General features: G+C 46.1%; 1 protein-coding gene across 1 annotated transcript in view; it reads left to right on the forward strand.

Annotated features, from left to right (window-relative positions):
* The first annotated feature begins 2,006 nt into the window (after positions 1 to 2,006).
* Positions 2,007 to 24,486, forward strand: part of LOC117358246 (cyclic GMP-AMP synthase-like) — a 124,184-nt gene continuing 101,704 nt past the window's right edge. The window contains exons 1-2 of the mRNA XM_033939941.1: positions 2,007 to 2,631; positions 7,645 to 7,692. Coding sequence (XP_033795832.1) covers positions 2,458 to 2,631; positions 7,645 to 7,692 — 222 coding nt within the window. The 5' untranslated portion in view covers positions 2,007 to 2,457. The remainder of the gene's footprint in view (positions 2,632 to 7,644; positions 7,693 to 24,486) is intronic.

Below are 24,486 nucleotides of genomic sequence, written 5' to 3' on the forward strand. Positions count from 1 at the left end.
CTCCTTCCTGCCCCGAACATAATTGGGGGGCCACGGAGCAGGAGGGCTTGGGCTCCCTCCTGCACCAATAGTGTGTGTGTGTGGGGGGGTGATGTATCACGGCAGGAGAGATTGGCCATCTCCCCTGCCGCAATGCGATCACTCCTCTACCCAAACTGCCACAACCCGCAGCAGGAGAGATTGGGCATCTCTCCTGCCACGGGTCGCGGCAGTTCGGGTAGAGGGGTGATTGCATCGCGATATGGAAGATGAGGCATCTCTCCTGCCGCGATGGTAGCGGTGGGGGTGGTAGGTTGCCGGGCCGCTGAACTGATCACGCCAGCCAGCCAGCACTATCCTGGATTTCTTCGAGACCTGACACTACCAGATCCGCCCACAAACTCAAACTATCTTTACCCATGTTTTTTGTCTCTTTTACATTTATTTTTACTATTATGTATAATTAATGTTTTAATTTTTGTTTTTAAGATTGTAATTTTAAATAATTCTATTTATATATATGTATGTTCATCGCTTTGAAAAATGACAAAGCGATTAATCAAAAATTTTAATAAACTTGAAACTTGAAAAGGTGTCATGTATGCAGGTAAATTAGGGAAATCCCTTTTCTTCAAATTCACTGAGATTTGGAATAACCTCCCTGCCCCACTGCTGAACCTAGGCTCATTCCAAAAGCATCTGAAAACCTGGTTTTTCTCCAAAACGTAAAGCTATCTATTTAAAATATAAAGCTAGCTATCCTCTTCATAACCTCTAATTTCTTATTATGTCCTTCCCTCATTTATTGAATTTACCTGTAATCCGTGCCGAGCTCTATCTTTATGGAGATGATGCGGTATACAAACTTAAGGTTTAGTTTAGTATAGAGATGTAGGTTAATGTCAATTTTAAAATGCTATTTATCCCCTCCCTCTCAGTTTCTCCTTTATATCGGGGTCCCAAATGTTATATGGAAATTTAACTTACATTTAAGACAGAGGAATAGAGTTATGGGAGAGAAAGTAAGCCTTTCTCTGCAAGATACTTTTGAATCACATTTTAACTCTGTGGTTTCTTGACCATATGGGAGGTGGTCCAAGACCAACTGAGATGTAAGAGTACTGGAAGAGAAGGTGAAAAGGAGGGTAAAGCAACTACCCAGAAAACATGAGAAATAAATTTGGCATAGCAGGCTTTATTGGAGGGTGGTTTATGCTACATTCCCATTTCTGAATTCATAAGAGTTGTTTCTGTACCGTACATGACAATATATAGGTATCGCAGTTTTATTTACAGTGCTAACTCGGTTTTAAAAGCAAATTTCTTCCTCTTATTGCTCCTTCAATCTGCTTTGCTGTAATGATATTTTTAATTTTTAAAACGGGAAATGGTATTCCTGCTTGTCTCCTTCTCCGTCTGCAGTTTGTGTCTTCTTTCCCGCAACGAAGGACCAGACGAGCATTAGCAATGGACTGAGATCACACCCATCGACTTGGTAATGAAGTTGGCTAAAACCAACCCGTCTGAAGAAACCAGGCACAGAGAACCTGCCGTTCTGCCCTCAGGGTATCTGCTCGAGAAAAGTTTCGTTTTCCCGCCCTTACGTTTCCTTCAGAGAAGCTGGAATCCAATGGTGGGCGGAGGAGGAGCGTAAGGGACGAGCGCCTGTCTCTGTGGAGCCGCTGGAAGAACAGGATGGGGGACAAGGCGCGGGGTAGGACTCGGGCACCGGAATCGGCGGGAAGGGGGTCGGGGAGGGCGAGCGCTGCCGGCAGGACTCGGTCAGCTGAGCCGGCGGGAAGGGGGAGAGCGGCGAGCGCTGCCGGCAGGACTCGGGCACCGGAACCGACGGGAAGGGGGACGGGGAGGGCGAGCGCTGCCGGCAGGACTCGGGCACCGGAACCGACGGGAAGGGGGTCGGGGAGGGCGAGGGCTGCCGGCAGGACTCGGGCACCGGAACCGACGGGGAGGGCGAGCGCTGCCGGCAGGACTCGGGCACCGGAACCGACGGGAAGGGGGACGGGGAGGGCGAGCGCTGCCGGCAGGACTCGGGCACCGGAACCGACGGGAAGGGGGACGGGGAGGGCGAGCGCTGCCGGCAGGACTCGGTCAGCTGAGCCGGCGGAAAGGGGGAGAGCGGCGAGCGCTGCCGGCAGGACTCCGTCACAGGAGCCCGGCAAAACGAAAGGCAGAGGGGCGACGGTGGCAGCGCCCGGGGCTCCTGACGACCGGGCTCCGGTAGGGAGGAAAGGCGGCGAGGCGGCCGGTGAGACTCCAAAGAAGCGGCGAGAGAGAGCAGCGGCCGCTGCCGCCACAACTCAGGCGCCGGAGCCGGGAGGGACGAAAAGCAGAGGCAAAGTGGTCACGGAGAGGGGGAAGGCGGCGGCGGACCGGGAAACCGCGGACGGGGCTCGGTCCCTGGAGTCGAGAGATGCGGGACTAGTTGGCGGCGCCCAGGGCCCGGCGAAGGGCAAAAAGATGAAGACTGTGAGGGAAGTGGCGGATAGCCTCCGCCTGAAAGTGGAGGACATTAGCAAAGCCTCAGAGCGCGTCAACGAACTGGTGGACGCGCTGGTGAAAGAAATAAGGAAGCACCCAGCGTTCGGCGACGTCGAGAGGCTTTCTACGGGCAGCTACTACGAAGGGGTCAAGGTACGCCGACTGCAGCTTTGAAGACCCCGCTCCTGCCCTCCTTGGCTTACACATTCACGTCTTTTCAACACCCCCGTCCCGCCCCGAGATTTTCGTAACCGAGCTCAGCAGTAATAATTTATTTTTATATACCGCTGTACCAAAAAATGGTTCAAAGTGGTTCACAGCAATGTAGAAAATGACATAAAAGTAAAAAACAAGAAATTGAAATTGGAGTATATCAAACTGGACAGACAAATCACCATTTTGTTGTCATCGACCACACACTACAAAACCTTCAAGAAAGATACTAAAACCATACTCTTCAAAAAAAAAAAAAAATACATGAAACACATCTAGCACGACCAGTCCCTACCCAAACCCCACCTACCCTCTCTATACCCTTAATACACTCTAATTTGCTTCTAAGTACCCAACGAATTATAAAATGCTTCTAATTACCCATTTATCACCTTAAGATCTCAACAACTCTTTGGTACTTCTTAAGTAACTATTATGCCATCACCTATGCTATTCCTGTAAACTTTTATATAATTCTTGATAACTGAACCGCAAGGCATTGGCGGAATAGAAATCACTAATGTAATGTAATCAATTAAAAAAACATACCCCCCCCCAAAAAAAAACCTATATAAAAATGCACAGATGAACATCATACTTTTAAATATAAAATGATATCATGAAGACAGCTTCTCAAAGCTATTATCTTGGTAAAAATACAGTAGCTATCTGTCTAAACAGGCTGTGGGTGAAAGTTCTAGTCTGATGGTTCCTTGAATTATCCATAGTTTTGCTTTTACTCCCAATGTTCTTTGTCCTCCTACCCCCTCCCCCTGCAAAAACAAAACACAACAACAACAAAAGGCTGGGGGCCTAGCCCCGCACCTACGGTAGTTTGCCTAATTGTTAAGTCGACCCAGCCTTTATTCATGCAGTCCATGTACAAGATTCTTTTTTATTTTGTGTGTGTTCAATATTTTTATTAGTTTCATAGTATAAACAATAACAGTAAAAGATATGTAGAACAGTATTAAGTATGACAGCTTACATAGATAGGTCTATCTGCAATTAGGTACAGAAATGTATTGAAAAAATAGACACATGTCATGAATGAGATGTATGGAACAACCACTGTGCTTATGAGTTCTGAGAGCTCACTAAAAGTATGAAAGAGTAGATGTAATGCTCAGTTACAGGGAGTAGCTGAGATAGTGAAGAAGTGAGCTGAGACTTACAATGAGTAATCAGGGGTTCCCATATACAGTATTTAAGAATTTGTGAAACCTGTGTAATTTTTTGGCAGTGATTCCTTCGTATTGCAATAAGGTGCACACTTAAGTTCCACCACACAGCAAAGGAAAGTTTATCTGGGTGTTTCCAATCATTCAAGATCGTTTTCATAGAGATCATTACTAAAATTTTGAATAGTGTTATGTGACAATCAGATAACTCAGAAGTCAATGTTAAATCACCAAAAAGAATCTTAGCAAAAGAGAAGGGTTCATTAATAGGCAATATCTGAGAAATAAAGTTCCATATTTGAGACCAATATTTATTGACTAGTCTTTAAGCCCGTTACATTAACGGGTGCTAGAATAGATGTGTCTGTCTGTCTGTGTTTCTTTCTCTCTCTCTCCTTGGCCACTGTCTGTGTCCTTCTATCTTCCCCCCCTCCCCAAGCAAAACTGTCTGCCCCCAGCACACCCCTCCACCCAAAGCAGCCCCCTTTCCCTCTCCCTGACTGTCTATCCGTGGCCCCCTTCTGTATTCACCCCAGAGCAAAGCTGTTTGCCCCCAGCACAGACCTCCCCCCCAAAGCAGCCCCCTTTCCCTAACTGTCTCTCCATGGCCCCTTCTGTCTTCCCCCCACAGCAAAAGCTGTCTGTCCCCAGCACACTTCCCCCCCCAAAGCAGCTCTCTTTCCCTCTCACTGTCTCTCCATGACCCTTTCTGTCTTCCCTTAGTGCCCCCCGTGCCACCTTCCATGTCCTTAATGTCCCATTCAATGTCCTTAGTGCCCTCAGTGCCTTTTTCCTATATCCTTAGTGCCCTCAGTGCCCCCAGTGCCTCCTTCCCGTGTCCTTAGTGCCCTTTCCTATGTCCTTAGTGCCCCCAGTGCCTCCTTCCAATGCCCCCCTCAATGCCTTTTAGACTTTGTTCCACCCACACCCTCCCCCCGAAGCCAGCCTGCCTGCCTCCCATCCCCTGTGCAGTAGAACCTTTAATTTCTCCCCCCCATTCTGCCATACAGTAGAATTCGCCATTTGCAGCATGTTTCTATCTACCCCCCCGCCCCCCCCCCCCACGCCACTACCGCTGCCATGCAGCCGACCCCACTGACCCTCCCATCGTGAGACGAACACAAACCTCCGGCCTGCAGCAGCTCCACAGCACTCTACACTTTCCTCGGCAGTGAAAATCAAGACAGTAGAAGGCTGGAAGCAGAATGTTTACAGTGCTGTTGAGCTGCTGCAGGCCGGAGGTTTGTGTTCATCTGGCGGTGGGAGGGTTGGATGGTAGGCTCAACCCGTCGGGCCGAATGGTAGCCGTGTAGACACCTCCTTGGGCAGCAAGGTTCGGACGCGCACCGCCACGCGTTTTCATCGACCTGGGGCTTCGGCGCCATCGACGGAGGGAAAGAGGCGCAAGACGCGAGCCGCTTCATCTTGTTTCTTCGGCAGCCGCCCCCTCGCCCGGAGCGACTCCGACCTCTACCGGGCCCTCCAATAGCTCACACTCGCACATCCGTGCTCTCCCAGCAGGGAATTTTGAAAGCTGCAGCGCGAGGTGGAGAGCAGGGAGGCTGTGGTGACGTAAAATGCACGCATGCGCACTCGTGTTTCCGCGACGGATCAGGGAACACAACTTTTGAGTGCGCATGCGCGGCCTAGCATTTTATTATATTAGATAGTCGAGCAGTGGAAAAACATGTGGTCAAGAGTCCCAATATCAGCGTTGCTAGACCAACATCTGTTGTTACCATTGGGGGACAACTTGGACAATTTATATGGTGTCCAAAATGCCCGATGCAAGATCGGGTGATGGTAGATGATCTCAAAAGTTTGAAGGTGTGAAGCCAAATGATATGCCATTGTTCTTTGTCTAACTGAAACTCCGTCTCTTTGCACCAAATGTCTTAAACTTCAGGAGAGGCTGCTGGGAGAGCTGCATTTAGGATTCTATAGCAATTGGCCACTTCACCCTTTTTCTGCATGAGTGACACACTTACATCCAATATGGAAAGGTTATTATTTATTATGGTGTGTGTTTTACGGTAATTGGCAATGCAGTGTTTCAATTGAAGCCAGGAGAAGAACTGACTAGCTGGTAATTTATAATTATAAATATTATAATCTTCACTGTCCAAAAGTTGTTTGAGGGTCCATATATTTTCTTTCTTCCAGGCTAATTTAAAGAGTTATTTTGTATTAGTAATTGGGAGGAATGCCATAGTGGAGTGTGAGTATTCGACAGCCAAGGGACTTCAAGTTTGGCATCAATTGTACTGATGCCTGTGAGGTATCACTAACTGCATGGGTCAATGATTGGCTGAGTGGAAGACTTCAGAGGGTGGTGGTCAACGGCACCCTCTCTGAGACATCGGAGGTGACTAGCGGAGTGCCGCAGGGATCAATCCTGGGACCATCCCTTTTCAACATATTCATAAGGGACTTGACCCGGGGGCTTCAGGGTAAAGTAGCACTGTTTGCCGACGACGCCAAACTGTGTAATATAGTAAGCAAAAGCAATCTCAAGGATAGTATGACGCAGGATCTGATCACGTTGGAAAACTGGTCCTCGACATGGCAGCTGGGCTTCAACGCTAAGAAGTGTAAGGTCATGCATCTCGGCAGCAGAAATCCATGCAGAACATACACCTTGAATGGAGAAGCACTAGCTAGGACTTCAGAAGAACGGGACTTGGGAGTAATCATCAGTGCAGACATGAAGGCTGCCAAACAGGTAGAGAAGGCCTCATCCAAGGCAAGGCAAATGATGGGATGTATCAAGAGAAGCTTCGTCAGCCGCAAACCTGAAGTCATAATGCCACTTTACAGAACCATGGTGAGACCTCATCTGGAATACTGTGTGGAATTCTGGAGGCCACATTACCGTAAAGATGTGCTTCGAGCCGAGTCGGTCCAGCGGATGGCCACTAGAATGGTCTCCGGACTCAAGGGTCTCTCATACGAAGAAAGACTGGGCAAATTGCAGCTCTATACTCTAGAGGAGCGCAGGGAAAGGGGTGACATGATTGAGACATTTAAATACGTCACAGGTCGTGTCGAGGTGGAAAACGACATATTCGTTCCCAAGGGACCCTCAGTCACAAGGGGGCACCCGCTTAAATTCAAGAGGAGGGAAATTTAGTGGTGACACCAGGAAGTACTTCTTCACAGAAAGGGTGGTAGATCACTGGAACAAACTTCCGGTACAGGTGATCAAGGCCACCAGCATGCTCGACTTTAAGAATAAATGGGACATCCACGTGGGATCCCTACGAGGGTCGAGCTAAGGAACTAAGTCATCAGCACTCAGACTTAATGGGGTGGGTCAGTAGAGTGGGCAGACTTGATGGGCTGTAGCCCTTTTCTGCCGTCATCTTTCTATGTTTCTAAGTGTATTCGGGAATTGCGGTCGGGATATTTATCCATGAAAAGAAGGAGTGATAGTGATAAGTTGGGGAGTAGAAGTTGCTCTGTTTTAAGCTTAAGCCAAGTGGGGGCTAATTCAGAAATCAATGAGTGCATCCACCTGGAGCCTTGTCTTAAAAGAAAAACAATATGATATGTTCTGTAACAAGGAAAGTTTACCCCACCTTCTGTTCTAATTCTTTTGAGTTTTTTTGAGATTTATTCTTGGTGGTTTATTATTCTAGATGAATTTTGTTAAGATGGATTCTAATTTAGTATATGTAGATTTAGATAAATAGAAAGGGAGCATGCTCAATATGTAATTGATCACCAGAGTAATCATCATTCGTACCGTTTCTACTCTACCCCACCACGATAGTTTGAGAGGTGTCCACTTCGAAACAAGTTTGTTCGTTATATCCAAGAGGTGAGTAGAATTGTATTGCATCATATCTTCAGCATTTTATTTGAGATGTGGAACAATGAATGCCATGTGACTTTATGATATGAATGGTATCAGGGCAATTTAGTGGAAGAGCTTCTGTTTTGGATATATTGAGTTTATAACCTGAAACTACTGAGAATCCTGCTATGTCCTGAAGGATATGTGTGTTGGAATCTGGAGAAGCATACAGCAATATGTCAATTTGACTTCCAATGATCCAATTTTAACACCAGAGAATGAAGGGTTGGATTGGAGTTTTATTAGAAGGGGCTCCAGGGCTAAATTAAAAAGTAAAGGGGAGAGTGTACACCCCTGTCTTGTTCCACGATTAGGGTGAAAAGGATCCGAGAACATACCATTTACATAAATTTTGGTGTATAAGATTTTGGTCATACTGATAAAAGCTCCAGGTAGGTTAAACCATCGTAGCACAGAGAATAAATATGGCCATTCTATGCGGTCAAAAGCTTTTTCTGCGTCCAGGGCTATAGCTACCACTGTAGCGGAGGAAATGTTTGTCTGTGTAATTACATTGACCAACACACGAGAATTATCGCTAGGGAGGCAACCCAGCATAAAACCGTTTTGATCCGCCAAGATCAAAGATGGCAGCATAGATTTCAACCTAGTGGCTAACAATTTTGCGTATATTTTTATCATCAGTATTTATTAAAGATAGCCTATAACTAGAGGTGGAAAGAGGATCCTTGCCCGGTTTTAGGAGAACTATAGTTGTGGCCTTGGTGAAGGGAACTGTATTTATCATGTATGTATAGAATTGTACAAGATAAGGTATTAAAAGATTAGCAAAGGCTACATAAAATTCGATAGACCATCAGCTCCTGGGGCTTTATTTCTCTTCATAGTCTTGATGGCCTCTAGAATTTCTGACATCGAAATATCCAAATTTAATTTATCCTGCTGTAAGGAAGAGATAGATGGATGAGGCAAGTCCGATCTGCTGAGGGATCTTGTTCAGAAGAGTACAATTGACTATAAAAAAGTTTGAACTGATTTAAGATATCTTTATGATTTAGTAATACTGTGTCATTCTGAGCTCTGATTCCAGAAACATTGGTTTTTTCAGTTTTACCTTTTAGATATGTGGCTAGTTAATAGCCACACTTATTATTTTCAGAATAGTATTTAACATTTTGTACAAAAATTTGGCGAATAGTAGAACAGGATAGCATACTATTATAAGCAAGTCTAGTAGATTGTATTTGTTTAAGAAGCTTTATATTTGTTGGGTCAGTGTGGTATAGAGATTCCAATCTTTTAAGCTCAGTAGCGAGTTCGGTGGATGCTTGTGGTATCTTTTTAGAAAGGGACGATGCATAAGAAATGATAACCCCTCTTATCAATGCCTTAAAGGCATTCCATAATATGAACCAGTTGGTATCTTGTAAACTATGGAAGGAAAAATACTCTTCTTTTTTTTTTTTTTTTAAATTCTTTATTTAATTTTATAATTTGACATAATAAACAGTCAATTCAAAGAAATATTCCAATATCAGTCTCAACCATTGTTATATTATAATCAAAAAGGTAAATAAAATAGCAAAAAGGAAAAATAAACAATTCAATAGTAGGAAAAATTTTCCTTAAAATTCTAATTATACTGGATTGGAGAAATTAGACCTCAATAAAGGGGGAGAAAGCTACTTTAGCTGCCATCAAAGATTCCTCCGGGAAAACCCGGAGCTTAGACTTCCGTTTGACCATTGTACCGGTCCAGGTAAAAAAACTAACAGCACTGAGCCTTCATGAATGCTCAACGCCAGGTACTCGCAGCCATCTTGTCCAGCACCCCCCCCCCCCCACGGAAAAATACTCTTCTATATGTTTAGTTAGGTAAGAGATAAAGTCTGGCTCTTGCAGTAAGGAGGAATTGAACCTCCAATGTCTTTGTAGAGGAGGTTTGCAAATGTTGCTGAATTGTAATAGGACAGGTGATGGTATTTCTTTGATTTGTGTGGAAGTGATGTACGGAGCTAAAGTACAACTGATAAGGAAGAAATCTATTCTTGAGTACGAAGAGTGTGGGGCAGAGAAAAAAGTGTAATCCGTATCTCGAGGGTGGGTTAATCTCCACGGGCCAACTAATTGGAAGCTAGTAATAAATTTTTGTAATGTCTACCAAGATTTAGTTTTCTTGAATGGTACTGAAGACTTTCTATCAAGAAGAGGATCTAGAATTAAATTGAAATCCCCACCAATTATATGCTACTAGTATTTAAGCCCTTAATAGGTGCTAGAATATATGTCATGTCTTTCTTTTTTTGTGTCTCTCCCTGCCCATCTCTTTCTTCCTTTCTTTCTGTCTCCCTCCCTCCCGCTGTCTATCTTTCTTTCTTTCTCTCCCTCTGTCTTTCTATCTCTGTCTCTCTCCCTGGCCCCCTTTGTCTGTCTGTCTCTCTCTCTGGCCCCCCTGTCTGTCTTTCTTTCTTTCTGTCTCTCTCCCTGCCCGCTGTCTTTCTCTGTGTCTGTCTTTCTTTCTCGTGCGCCGCCTGCCTGTCTTTCTGTCTCTTTCCATGGCACCCTTCTGTCTCCTCCCCCAAAGCAAACCAAGATTGCTTCCTGGCCCCCTGTCCCTCTCCCCCCACCACTTCCCTGTGCAGCAGCAGCATCATTTCCCTCCCCACTTCCCTGTGCAGCAGCAGCATTTCCCTCCCCCTCACTTCCCTGTGCAGCAGCAGCATTTCCCCCTTCCCTGTTCAGCAGCAGTATTCCACCCCCCCCCTTCACTGTGCAGCAGTGTAGCAGCATTTTTCTTCGTCATTTCTGGCCGTCTCCCTTGCCGAAGTTATATTTGAGTTCAAAGTTTTGTAGGGGCATTCTAAAACCCAAACAAATGCTGGATTTTGGAAAGTTTGTCTGGGAGCCCAGACAGTCCTATAAAAAGAGGATTTGTCGGGGTTTTCATGGACGTCTGGTAACCCTAGGCCAGGGATAGGCAATTCCGGTCCTCAAGAGCCAGAGCCAGGTCACGTTTTCATGATATCCACAATGAATATGTATGAGATGGATTTGCATACACTGCTTCCTTGAGATGCAAATCTATCTCATGCATATTTATTGTGGATATCCTGAAAACCTGACCTGGCTCCGGCTCTCGAGGACCGGAATTGCCTACCCATGCCCTAAGCGTACATTCAGGGTAGGGAGACCAAGTTCCTGGATGCTGTAGGCAATTGCTTCCTGGAACAACTTGTCAAGGAAAATACAAGAGGAAATGCAATTCTGGACTTAATTCTAAATGGACTGTGAGGACCAGCACAAGGTGTAGAAGTAGAAGGGACACTGGGAAACAGCGATCACAACATGATCTGCTTTGACCTGGACGCAGGGGCGAAACATCGATCCAGAATGACGGCCACGGGGAAGAAGATTAAGAAGAAGATAAGCACTGTAAAAACGCTAGAGCAAGCTTGGTCCCTTTTTAAGGACATAGTCACCGAGGCGCAAAATCTATATATACCGCATATCAACAAAGGATCCAAGAGGAAAAAGAACAAGGAACCGTCGTGGCTCACTGTAGCGGTGAAGGAAGCGATCAGAGACGAGAAAACTTCGTTTAAGGAATGGAAAAGGTCAAAAACGGACGAAAACTGGAAAAAGCACAAACAGCATCGATGCAGGTGCCATAAAGTGGTAAAGGGGGCCAAAAGAGACTACGAGGAAAAAATAGCCAAGGAGGCAAAAAACTTCAAGCCGCTCTTTCGATATATTAAAGGGAAACGACCCGCGAAGGAAGCGGTGGGACCGTTGGATGATCGTGGAATAAAGGGAGTGCTAAAGGAGGACAAAGCCATCGCCGATAAACTGAACACATTTTTTGCGTCCATTTACCAAAGAGGATATACACAACATACCGGAACCCAACAGACTATATGCTGGAGGCAAAGACGGGAAACTGACAAGGTTGACGGTCAGTCTAGAAGAAGTATGCAGGCAGATTGATAGGCTTAAGAATGACAAATCCCCGGGACCGGATGGCATCCATCCAAGGGTCATTAAGGAACTGAAAGGGACTATAGCTGAACTGCTTCAACTAATAGCCAATCTGTCGATCAAATCGGGAAAGATTCCGAAAGACTGGAAGGTGGTGAATGTTACGCCGATCTTCGAAAAAGGTTCGAGGGGAGATCCGGGAAACTACAGACTGGTGAGTCTGACCTCGGTACCGGGAAAGATGGTAGAGGCACTGATAAAAGACCTCATCATTGATCACCTTGACGGACACAATCTGATGAGGACCAGTCAGCATGGCTTCAGTAAAGGACGATCTTGCTTGATGAACTTGCTGCACTTCTTCGAGGGAGTAAACAGGCAGATAGACAAGGGTGACCCGGTTGACATTGTATATCTGGATTTTCAGAAAGTGTTCGACAAGGTTCCACATGAACGACTACTTCGGAAAATTGAGAGCCATGGAATAGAGGTGAAATACTCACGTGGATTGGGTGTTGTAGTATTTCTCTTGGAGAGGGAAGGGGAGAGGATGGGGTTCTTTCTGGGGGGTGGGGGTGTTGATCTTGATTGTGGAGGACATAAGAGTCCAGTCTGCAGTAGCTGGTTGCTATTGTAAACCTTGTTTTCTGCTATTGTTGTACCTGCTGTTGTCACTGCTCAATAAAAAGATTTAAATATATAAAAAACTGGCTAGCGGATAGGAAACAGAGAGTGGGGGATAAATGGACAATACTCGGACTGGAAGAACGTCACCAGTGGGGTGCCGCAGGGCTTGGTGCTTGGACCCATGCTCTTCAACATATCCATAAACGATCTGGAAATGGGTACGACGAGTGAGATGATCAAATTTGCGGACGATACGAAGTTATTCAGAGTAGTGAAGACGCAGGGGGATTGTGAATGTCAGCAATGCGACATAACCAGGCTTGAGAAATGGGCAGCGACATGGCAAATGAAGTTCAACGTGGATAAGTGTAAGGTAATGCATGTCGGTATCAAAAATCCCATACAGGAAAGAGACTTGGGAGTATTGGTCGCCAAGTCGATGAAGCCATCTGTGCAATGTGCGGCGGCAGCAAAAATGGCGAACAGAATGCTAGGAATGTTTAAGAAAGGGATCACGAACAGATCGGAGAAGGTTATCATGCTGCTGTACCGGGCCATGGAACGCCTTCACCTTGAATACTGCGTCCAGCATTGGTCACCATACATGAAGAAGGACACGGTACTACTCAAAAGGGTCCAGAGAAAAGTGACTAAAATGGTTAAGGGGTTGGAGTTGCTGTACAGTGAGAGATTAGAGAAGCTGGGCCTATTCTCCCTTGAAAAGAGGAGGCTGAGAGGGGACATGATCGAAACATTCAAGATAATTAAGGGAATAGACTTAGTAGAGAGAATGAGAGGGCACTCTCTAAAGTTAAAAGGGGATAGATTCCGTACAAACATAAGGAAGTTCTTCTTCACCCAGAGAGTGGTAGAGAACTGGAATGCTCTTCCGGAGTCTATTATAAGGGAAAACACCCTCCAGGGATTCAAGACAAGGTAGGACAAGTTCTTGCTGAACCAGAACGAATGCAGGTAGGGCTGGTCTCAGTTAGGGCACTGGTCTTTGACCTGGGAGCTGCCGCGTGAATGGACTGCTGGGCGCGATGGACCATTGGTCTGACCCAGCAGCGGCAATTTTTATGTTCTTTTCTATGGAAATGATGCAGTCTGCGCATGCTTGTACATGGGCTTGATAGATACTGCCTGAAAAGGCTGTATACAAGCAGTTGACATACAGGGATAATCTTCATTATCCCAGGACAAGCAGGCAGCATATTCTTGACTGATGGGTGACGGCACCGACGGAACCCCGGTACGGACAATTTTAGAGTGATTGCACTCTAAGAACTTGGAAAGTTCTAGAAGGCCGCACCGCGCACGCGCGAGTGCCTTCCCGCCCGACAGAGGCGCGCGGTCCCCAGTTTCTTAGTTTCCGCAGAGCTAAGAAGTCGCACTTTTCAACGGCTGTTGAAAATATTTTTTTCTGTTGCCTTCCTGCTCGCGAAATCTTTTTGGAAATTATATTTCCTTTTTTTCTTTTATTATTTTCTTTAAAAAAAAAAACAGTTTTTTTCTTTTTTCTTCATTTCGTCGGTTTTGCCCCGGCGGGGCCTACTGCTGCCATCGAGGCCTCGGCCTTCGATTTGGCAGAAGCCGTTTTTCCTTTCATGCCCCCCCAGCCAGGTTTTGAAAAGTGCCAGCGGACCCGCACAATTGGTGCTTACAGTGCCTGGGTCCAGAGCATCAGGCTTCTACCTGCACCCGCTGTGCCACTTTGAAAAAACGTACATTAAAAAACCGAAAAATCCAACAACGTTTGCTTTTCGGTGCCGATATGTCTGACCCTGCGACATCGACACCGGCACCACCTCAGTCGGCACCCACTTTATCGACGCCGGCGTCGCAACACTCAGGTAAGCCGGCTAAGAAGCCATCTCCGGTCCGGTTGGAGCGTCCTCCGGTCTCAGTAGCAGCGAGTCCAATCCTGTCGACCTCGAGGCGCCCACGGAAGCGCTCCGCTCCTATTGAGGTGAGCCCCTCGACATCGGGTTCCTCATCCTCGGAGCGTAGTGCGGCACCACAGGTTCCGCAGAAGAAAAAGGCGGTACCGGTACCTTCGCTAGACGAGCGGATTGCTGCTGTCCTGCAAGTGCAACTTAAGGAGCAGTTGCAACAACTCCTTCCCGCACTTTTGACACCGAGCCTTCCAGTCCCGGTCCGGTCTGAGCCACCGGTACCGACAGTGGAGCGCCCTCCTTTATCGGCATCCACTTTGTCGGTACCGGTTCACACTGCTTCCTCGACTTCGATGCCAATCTTAGCACCGGAACCGAGAGCTCAACACCAGGCGGTGCAGACTTCGGTACCGACGCAGCATGTCACATCTCCTGGTACCGTGTCTATGAGGTCGGGTAAGTCGGTGCGCAAAACCCGACACCTGGAACCTTCCACTCCGGAGTCTCGAGACTGTGGCTCTCAGATTCGGGACCCTGATTTGTGGGGTGACTCTGAAGAGCCCTTTCTGTCTGAGGGTGAGTGTTCCTCTGATGATGATGATGATGATGTTGCTGATCCCTCTTCTAAGCAGGATTCCACATCTTTTACCTCTTTCTTAAAAGAGATGTGTGAATCTCTTTCTATTCCCTTGGAGGCTGTCGAAGAAATCCAAGGCATTCCTTGATGCTCTGGACTTTGACCAGCCTCCAAGGAAATTTCTCAAACTTCCTCTCCATGACATCTTAAGAGAGACTTTTTATAAAAATTTAGAGACTCCCCTGACTGTACCGGGAGCTCCTCGTAAATTGGACTCCTTATACAAGGTTATCCCTATCCCTGGTTTTGACAAACCTCAGCTCCCGCATGAGTCTCTTTTGGTGGAATCCACACTTAAGAAATCAGCGGGAGCTAGTGTGTATGCCTCAGTCCCTCCTGGCAGAGAAGGAAAAGCCATGGACAAATTTGGCAAACGTTTATATCAGAATGCCATGTTAGCCAATAGGTCAGGGAACTACGCTTTTCATTTTTCATTTTATTTAAAGCACCTCATTCAAAACATGGCTGCTTTTGAAAAGTACCTCCCTGACCGCAAGAAATCTGCATTTCATGCCTGCTCTTCTTCTCTTCTCCAGTTACGCAAGTTCCTAGTTCGGTCAATTTATGACACATTTGAATTGACTTCTAGGGCCACGGCTATGTCTGTTGCCATGCGTCGGTTGGCATGGCTCAGAGTCTCAGAGCTCGATGTAAATCATCAGAACCGCCTAGCAAATGTTCCCTGCTTGGGTGATGAGCTCTTCGGAGAGTCCATGGATTCCACTACACAAAAGCTGTCTGCCCATGAGACTCGGTGGGATACTCTCCTGAAGACTAAGAAAAAGACTCCATCTGCTCGGCCTTTTCGCCAACAATCTGCCTACCAGCGCCGCTATGCTGCCCGTCCCTTGCCACCGGCTACTCAACAGCCTAGACGTCAGCGTCAGCAACAGCCACAACCACCTAGGCCAGCCCAGCAGCAACAGGTGAAGCCTCCTCCACCACAAAAGTCTACCCAACCCTTTTGACGTGGTTCTCCAAAGCATAGCCAGTATTCCACCATCTGCCAATCTCCCTCGACCCATAGGAGGACGTCTTTCTTGTTACACCAGCCGTTGGGAGAACATCACATCGGATCAGTGGGTCCTCAACATCATCCGCCACGGCTACTCTCTCAACTTTCAGACACGTCCTGCACAAAGTCTGCCAAGAGAGTCTGCTTTGAACACCTCTCAGTCTTCTCTTCTTCTTCAGGAGGTTCAATCCCTCCTCCTCCTGAACGCCATAGAGGAAGTTCCTCTAGATCAGAAGGGGCAGGGATTCTACTCCCGTTATTTTCTGGTCCCCAAAAAAACAGGGGATCTCAGACCCATCCTAGATCTTCGCGATCTCAACAAATGCTTGGTCAAGGAGAAATTCAAGATGCTTTCTCTGGCAACTCTTTATCCTCTTCTCCATCAAAGCGACTGGCTATGCTCCCTCGATCTCAAAGAGGCATACACTCACATTCCGGTCAATCTGGCCTCCAGACAGTACCTCCGCTTCATGATCAATCATTGTCATTACCAATACAAGGTGCTGCCCTTCGGTCTTGCCTCCTCTCCAAGAGTGTTCACCAAATGTCTGATTGTGGTGGCTGCCTTTCTACGCTCTCACCACCTTCAAGTCTTTCCTTATCTGGACGATTGGTTAATCAAGGCCAATTCATCTCAAACAGTGCTCCTGGCCACCAACCAAACCATCCTGTTTCTACAGCTTCTGGGGTTCGAGATCAATCTACCCAAATCTCATCTCATCCCCACTCAGAGACTTCAATTCATTGGAGCGGTGCTGGACACAGTCCTCATGAGAGCATTCCTGCTGTCCAACCGTCTTCAAACTCTTCAATCTCTATGTCAGCAGGTGCTTCCACAACGTTCCATCTCTGCCAAGCAAATGATGATACTCTTGGGTCACATGGCCTCCACAGTTCATGTCACACCCCTCGCACGTCTTCACCTGCGCACTCCTCAATGGACCCTAGCTACCCAGTGGTCCCAAGCGACGGATCCTTGCTTACGACACATATCTGTGACATCATCTCTTCGTCAGTCTCTACAATGGTGGTTGATATCCTCAAATCTTTCCAGAGGTCTTCTGTTTCATCTACCTCCTCATCAACTTGTCATCACCACCGACGCCTCCCCTTATGCCTGGGGAGCTCATTTGAACGAATTCCAAACTCAAGGACTTTGGACAGCCCAGGAAATGAAACATCACATCAATTTCCTGGAACTCAGAGCGATGTTTTATGCCCTCAAGGCCTTCCAACATCTTCTCTTTCCTCAGGTCCTCCTGCTGTGCACAGACAATCAAGTTGGATGTACTACATCAACAAGCAGGGTGGGACAGGCTCTCGCCTCTTGTGCCAGGAAGCCCAGAAGATTTGGGCTTGGGCCACAGATCACCAACTATTCCTGAAAGCTATCTACATTCAGGGAGAACAGAATTCCTTAGCGGACAAGCTCAGCAGAATTCTCCAGCCTCACGAGTGGACACTCGATCCTTTAACTCTTCAGTCCATCTTCGCTCAGTGGGGCACTCCTCAGATAGACCTCTTTGCAGCTCCTCACAATCACCAGCTGCCCCTATTCTGCTCCAGACTCTACTCCCCTCACCGTCTGGCAGCGGATGCATTTCTCCTCGATTGGTCCAATCTGTTCCTGTACGCTTTCCCTCCTCTGCCTCTCATGTTACGAACCTTGTTCAAGCTGAAGAGGGAACGAGCCACCATGATTCTGATTGCTCCACGGTGGCCCAGGCAACATTGGTTCTCCCTTCTACTTCAACTCAGTTCCAGGGAGCCTTTCCTTCTTCCACTGTTTCCTTCTCTGCTTACGCAACATCAGGAGACCCTTTTGCATCCCAACCTTCCGTCTCTGCACCTGACAGCTTGGTTTCTCTCGGGCTGACTTCTCATGATATTTGTCTCAGCCCGTTCGTTCCATTCTGGATGCCTCCAGGAAACCAGCCACTCTGCAATGTTACCATCAGAAGTGGACACGGTTTTCTTCCTGGTGTCTTCTTCATCATCATGATCCCACTTCCCTTGCAGTGGAGACCTTATTGGATTATCTTCTTTCTTTGTCTGACTCTGGCCTCAAGTCTACTTCCATCAGAGTCCACCTCAGTGCTATTGCTGCTTTTCATGAGCCAGTTCATGGAAAAGTTCTCTCGGCTCACCCTTGGTGTCCAGATTCATGCTGGGTCTTTTCAATGTGAAACCACCTCTCAAAGCCCCTCCGGTAATCTGGGATCTCAATGTGGTTCTTTCCGCCTTAATGAAGCCTCCTTTTGAACCTTTGGCTACCGCTCCTTTCAAGTTTCTCACTTGGAAGGTACTTTTCCTTATTGCTCTTACCTCTGCCAGGAGGGTCAGTGAGCTACATGCACTAGTTGCTGATCCACCTTTTACAGTCTTTCATCATGACAAGGTGGTTCTGCGTACACATCCAAAGTTTCTCCCTAAGGTTGTCTCGGAATTCCATCTCAACCAATCCATTGTTCTGCCTGTCTTCTTTCCGAAACCTCACTCTCATTCTGGAGAACAAGCTCTGCATACTTTGGACTGTAAGCGGGCTCTGGCTTACTATTTAGAGAGTACTAAGCCCCACAGATCAGCTCCCCAACTCTTTCTGTCCTTTGATCCGAATAAATTGGGACGTCCTGTTTCTAAACGTACGTTGTCTAATTGGCTGGCAGCGTGCATTTCATTCTGTTATGCTCAGACCGGACTGACACTGGAAGGTTCTGTCACGGCCCATAGAGTTCGAGCTATGGCAGCATCTGTGGCTTTCCTCCGCTCCACGCCTATTGAGGAAATCTGCAAGGCTGCTACTTGGTCCTCAGTTCATACTTTTACATCTCATTATTGTCTGGATGCTTTCTCCAGACGGGATGGACACTTCGGCCAATCTGTTTTGCAAAATTTGTTTTCCTAATGGCCAACCTTCCCACCATCCCTCTTTTTGTTAGCTTGGAGGTCACCCATCAGTCAAGAATATGCTGCCTGCTTGTCCTGGGATAAAGCACAGTTACTTACCATAACAGGTGTTATCCAGGGACAGCAGGCAGATATTCTTGCGTCCCACCCACCTCCCCGGGTTGGCTTCTTAGCTGGCTTATCCTAACTGGGGACCGCGCGCCTCTGTCGGGCGGGAAGGCACTCGCGCGTGCGCGGTGCGGCCTACTAGAACTTTCCAAGTTCTTAGAGTGCAATCACTCTAAAATTGTCGGTGCCGTCACCCATCAGTCAAGAATATCTCCTGCTGTCCCTGGATAACACCTGTTACGGTAAGTAACTGTGCTTTTCGTGTCTAACAGTTCAGGTGTATTTTGGTGCTTCAAGGCATAGTATTGTATATGTACGGTAAGTAACTTAATTAGTAAGCCAGTTAATTATTAATTGCTGTGGGATGATTTTTGACAGCAGAAATGTCTCACTGATGTTACAACAGCTGTGATACATTCTTCTACATATGTGGCAAGTACACACTTAAGTCTCAAAGACGCACCATAAGTCAACATGTTAAGAAAGCATATGAGCTGCATTTAAACATGCTATAGTCAATTAAAGATATGTACCACTGTATTTCTCAAAATTCTTACATGATTCAGTCACAGTGGAAAATTATATTTGTTTTTATTTTGAAGGGGTCTATCATAATCATTAATTTGTTTTAACTCTTTAATTGGCAGATGATTAAAATGGCTGCTTTACATAACTTGATGTTGAACAGTGCCAAGTAACAGGCATTTGGAGATGCAGATCTCCCATAAAACAGTGTTAAACTTTAGCCTAAAAACTTTATTGCTGTCACAGTCTCACATCACTATAATAAAGACAGCATCAATGATATATTTAGTATATTTTATTTACTCAAATAAATTTTTAAAAAGTCTTCAGAGTGCGCCAACCACCAGCCAAATAATTTTTAGGCTTAGTCACTCAATTGGCATGTTTGTCTTCATCAGACTTATTTTTTTCTTTTTTAAGTGCTCTGTACTGTTTATATGTGTCTTAAATTACTTCCAAACGCAAATACTTATACTTTAAAAAAGGAAGAAAATACTTTATACTTGGCTTCAGCAGTGTTTTAGCCCTGCTCAAGCTAAGTCTGCGCGACATGTTTCACCCGAAAGCTTTTTCAAGAATGAGTTCCCCCTTCTATTTTGCTCTGAGGCATCCCGACTAAGCCTAAAAATTATTTGGATGGTGTTTAGCACACTCTGAAGACTTAAAAAAAATTTATTTGAGTACATAAAGTATACTAAATATATCATTGTTGTCCAGTGTTATTTGCAATTTAGAAAGAAACTATAGTTCTATTTTTTTCTGTTGCTTATTCATGAATTTGGAGTGAATATTTTTGGCATGTTTGTTATACTGGATATTTTAAATGATGGTATAATGATTTATTAGAAAGTATATATGATTTGTTTACATTTTTAATGTATTATACAGCTGTTTTATCTTTGTTTATATTGTACTGTATACTGTGTTGAGTACTCTTTTTATAATCATAACATCATTAAAAAATAAGAGAAAACCAAAAAAACTCTGTGGAGTGACGATGTTCCCAAATGGACTTTATTTGAAAGTATCAAAGTTCCAAAGGTACACTAAAATCATCCACATAAAATAAATCCATCCACATAAAAGTAAATCATCCACATAAGAGCCTTAAAGGACCTAGTCCTGTATCCCTAGCGGACTAGGTCTTTTAAGGCTCTTATGTGGATGATTTACTTTTATGTGGATGGAATTATTTTATGTGGATGATTTTAGTGTACCTTTGGAACTTTGATACTTTCAAATAAAGTCCATTTGGGAACATCGTCACTCCACAGAGTTTTTTTGGTTTTCTCTGGATTTTCTTCTTTGTGGATATTTTGGGGTCAATTCTTTTTGTTTTTATCATTAAAAAATAAACCAAATAAACAGCAAGCAGTTATGCTGCTTTTTTCATGCACCACATGGCTTGTGGAGAATAAACTACACCACTTCTAAAATCTTGTGTTCTCCAACTCTTTGGGCTCCTTTGACAAAGCTGCACTACTGATTAGCAGCACATTAGAAGTGAAAAATCCTATTCTGTTCCCATGTGCATCTTCGCATTCAGCATGCCACTAATTGGTAGTGCAGCTCATGTTCTGAAAGCTGCATGGTGTAAGAAGATGTCATCACTGGCTTCTCCTTCTATCATTTATGTATATATTTATAAAATTATCTATACCATCTTAGTGAAACAAGTTCATTCAAAATGGCTTTTTTTTTTTTGTTGATTTCTCGCCCGCCCTTATCCAGGCATGGTATATAGGGGCTATGAAGTTTAATGTCATTTTGCTGTAGTAAATTGAAGTTATAAAATGAGCCCAAAAATTATATTCTTCAAAAGTACCTCAACCAGAGATTGCTGTGAGGAAATTTTATTGTACAGACCCCTGTGATAGCGTTTTAAAAAAAGTGAGTTATTGAATACAGATTGGGGACACCTGAGAAAGACAGACTTTGCTAAACCACGGACTTGCTACCTCAATTTATATATATATATATATATTTACTGCATATTCTTGGTGTCATCCTGTGGTTTCTTCGACCCTCTCTTATTTAAAATGAATGCAGTACCAAAATATACTAAGGGGCTCATAATAAAAAAAATAACAACCAACAAACATCTAAAGAGTGGCCTAAAAAGGTACTTGGACGATCAAAAAGCCTGATCGTCCAAGTACCCATAATCAAAGCTGATTTTAGACGTATCTAAAACCAGCTTAGGCCTTTTCCTTGCCTCTAAACGCATAGAGCGAAAAGAGGCATTTTTTAGAGGAGGGGAAAGGGCGGGAGGTGGGCAGGAGGTGGGCCGACCTAGACCTAGGTGTACAGCAGGTATAACCAAACATTTTGACAGGTTGTCTAGTCGGCACTTATACGTTCTGAGTTAGACCAAGTCAAAATAGGTATAAGTGCCAAAAAAGGGCCCACTGAGCTGATGTCGGCTGGTGCGATCAGCTCAGCGGCCTGGCAACCTACCCACCTCTTTCCACAGCAACCATTGCAGCAGGAGAGATGCCCAATCTCTCCTGCCGTGGTTTGTGGCAATTCGGGTAGAGGGGTGATCGCATCGCGGCAGGGGAGATAGCCAATCTCTCCTGCCGTGATGCCTCACTCCCCCCCTACAAGATTGGGCAGGAGGGAGCTCAACCCCTCCTGCACTGTGACTGCTGACACCCCGGACAACATCGGGGCAGGAGGAGCCCAAGCCCTCCTGCCCCATTGAGCCGTGACCCCCCCACTGCGATTACGATTGGGCCAGGAGGGAGCCCCAAGTCCTCCTGGTCCAGCGACCCCCACCCCGCCGACTACAATCTGGGCAGGAGGGAGCCCAAGCCCTCCTGCCCAGGCGACCCCCCTACCCCCCACCTCCACTAAGATCTGGGCAGGAGAGATCCCAGGCCCCCCTGCCCTCGGAGCACTCTCCTCCCATGATCGAACCCCCGATCAGCCCTCCCACCCGCCGACCCTGTGACCCCCTGTCGACCCCTTGACCCCCCTCCACCCCAACCCAACTCCCCATACCTGTAAATACATTGGCCGGACGGACAAGTTCCAAGCCTGTCCGTCTGGCAGGCCCGCCATCCGTCGAATGGTGGGCCTTAGAGCCTGATTGGCCCAGGCGCCTCAAACCCCGCCAATAGGTGGGGCCTGAGGTGCCTGGGCCAACCGGAATCGGCCCTATAGCCTTAGGCCCCTCCTGTGGGGGGGGGCTTAGGCACATGGGCTGGGTTGGGGGGATTCAGGGGGGGGCGCACCGAGGGTAGGAGGGCCTGGGATCCCTCCTGCCCATATCTTAGTGAGAGTGGGGGGTAGGGGGGTCACCTGGGCAGGAGGGCTTGGGCTCCCTCCTGCCCAGATCGTGGTCACCGGGCCAGGAGGGCTTGGGCTCCCTCCTGGTCAGATCGTAATCACGGGGGGTGGGTCACGGCTCGATAGGGCAGGAAGGCTTGGGTTTCCTCCTGCTCAGATTGTTGTCGGGGTGGGGGATTCTTTAATCGGTGTTGTTTTTGACAGACACCGTTTACAGAATTCAGCTTTTAGGCGAAGGACTGGCCACTCCGCCTAAAAGCCCTTGTTTTGAGCGTTTGGGACTTAGGCTTTTTTAGGTTGATTATATGGTGTAAGTTTAGACCTAGTGGTGGTCTGGGCGTTTAAACAGCTGAACGTAGAGGCAGGCCATTATCAAAAAAACCTCCTTTTGGACTTTTTTTTTTTTTTTTAAAATTTGAAATTTTATTGGTTTTCAATCAAGGAAACAATCCGTAGAACACAAGAAAACATCAATCTCACCAATACAAGATCCAATGCCTACGGAAAACAGTGCAAAAATACAACATTGTCTACATCCCCCCTCCCCCCCAGAGCAAGGACAAACCACAGGATCAAGCATTTCCGCATCCTTCTACAAATTCAATTTCTGGGTGACAACAGTCCATGTTTTCATAGATTGCCAATAATATAAACATACATAGTAGATGATGACAGCATATAAAGACCTGAATGGTCCATCCAGTCTGCCTAACCTGATTCAATTTAAATTTTTTTCTTCTTAGCTATTTATGGGCAAGAATCCAAAGCTTTACCCTGTACTGTGCTTGGGTTCCAACTGCCAAAATCTCTGTTAAGACTTACTCCAGCCCATCTACACCCTCCCAGCCATTGAAGCCCTCCCCAGCCCATCCTCCACCAAACGGCCATATACAGACACAGACCATGCAAGTCTGCCCAGTACTGGCCTTAGTTCAATATTTAATATTATTTTCTGATTCTAAATTCTCTGTGTTCATCCCACGCTTCTTTGAACTCAGTCACAGTTTTACTCTCCACCACCTCTCTTGGGAGCGCATTCCAGGCATCCCCTTTGTTTGGCCACATACAATTCTATTTTCCCCATCAAAGAGAGTTTCACTAGCCACTCAGCCTTATTAGGTACCAGGGACTGTTTCCAATAAGCAGCAATGAGGCATTTAAATGTCGCCAACCCTATGTGCAGAATTTGAGTTTGCCAAGCGGTCTCACAGATATTAGACATTCCCAGAAGGCAGGCCTGGGGAGTAACAGGAACTGGAACCCCCAATAGTAGTGACAAAAATCCCGTCACATCCTGCCAGCAAGGTAACAACACCAGACACTCCCACCAGATGTGTAAGAAAGTACCCACAGCAACATGACATCGCCAACAGGTAGCCAACAATGTAGGATACATCTTATGGAGATGCTCCGTAGTGTAATACCATCTACTCAATACCTTGTAGGCATTCTCCTGAATTAAAGCACGGGTAGACGCTCTACCCACGTCCCCACAAATAGTCTCCCATTCTTTAGATGTAAAAGAGCATTGTAGGTCTCTCTCCCATTGACTCCGAAAACCAAGATGTGGTATCATCCGCCCCCTTAAATATTGATAAATTATGGAGATAGGCTTAGGCACTTTCTGTAATATTTCCCCTAATTGTTCAGCCTCAACTAAGGTAACCTTCTTTAGCACTCTCCAGACCAGTAGAGGTTAACTTTACGAATGGGTATATATCTAATCATGACCAGCAGGTGGAGACTGAAAACAAAACTTTGGGACAGTATATCCTAGCCCCTCCTCTCTATTTCCCTCAGTCTTCTTTCAGTCTCCA

The sequence above is a fragment of the Geotrypetes seraphini genome, chromosome 3 (assembly GCF_902459505.1).
Source record: "Geotrypetes seraphini chromosome 3, aGeoSer1.1, whole genome shotgun sequence".
NCBI lineage: Eukaryota > Metazoa > Chordata > Amphibia > Gymnophiona > Dermophiidae > Geotrypetes > Geotrypetes seraphini.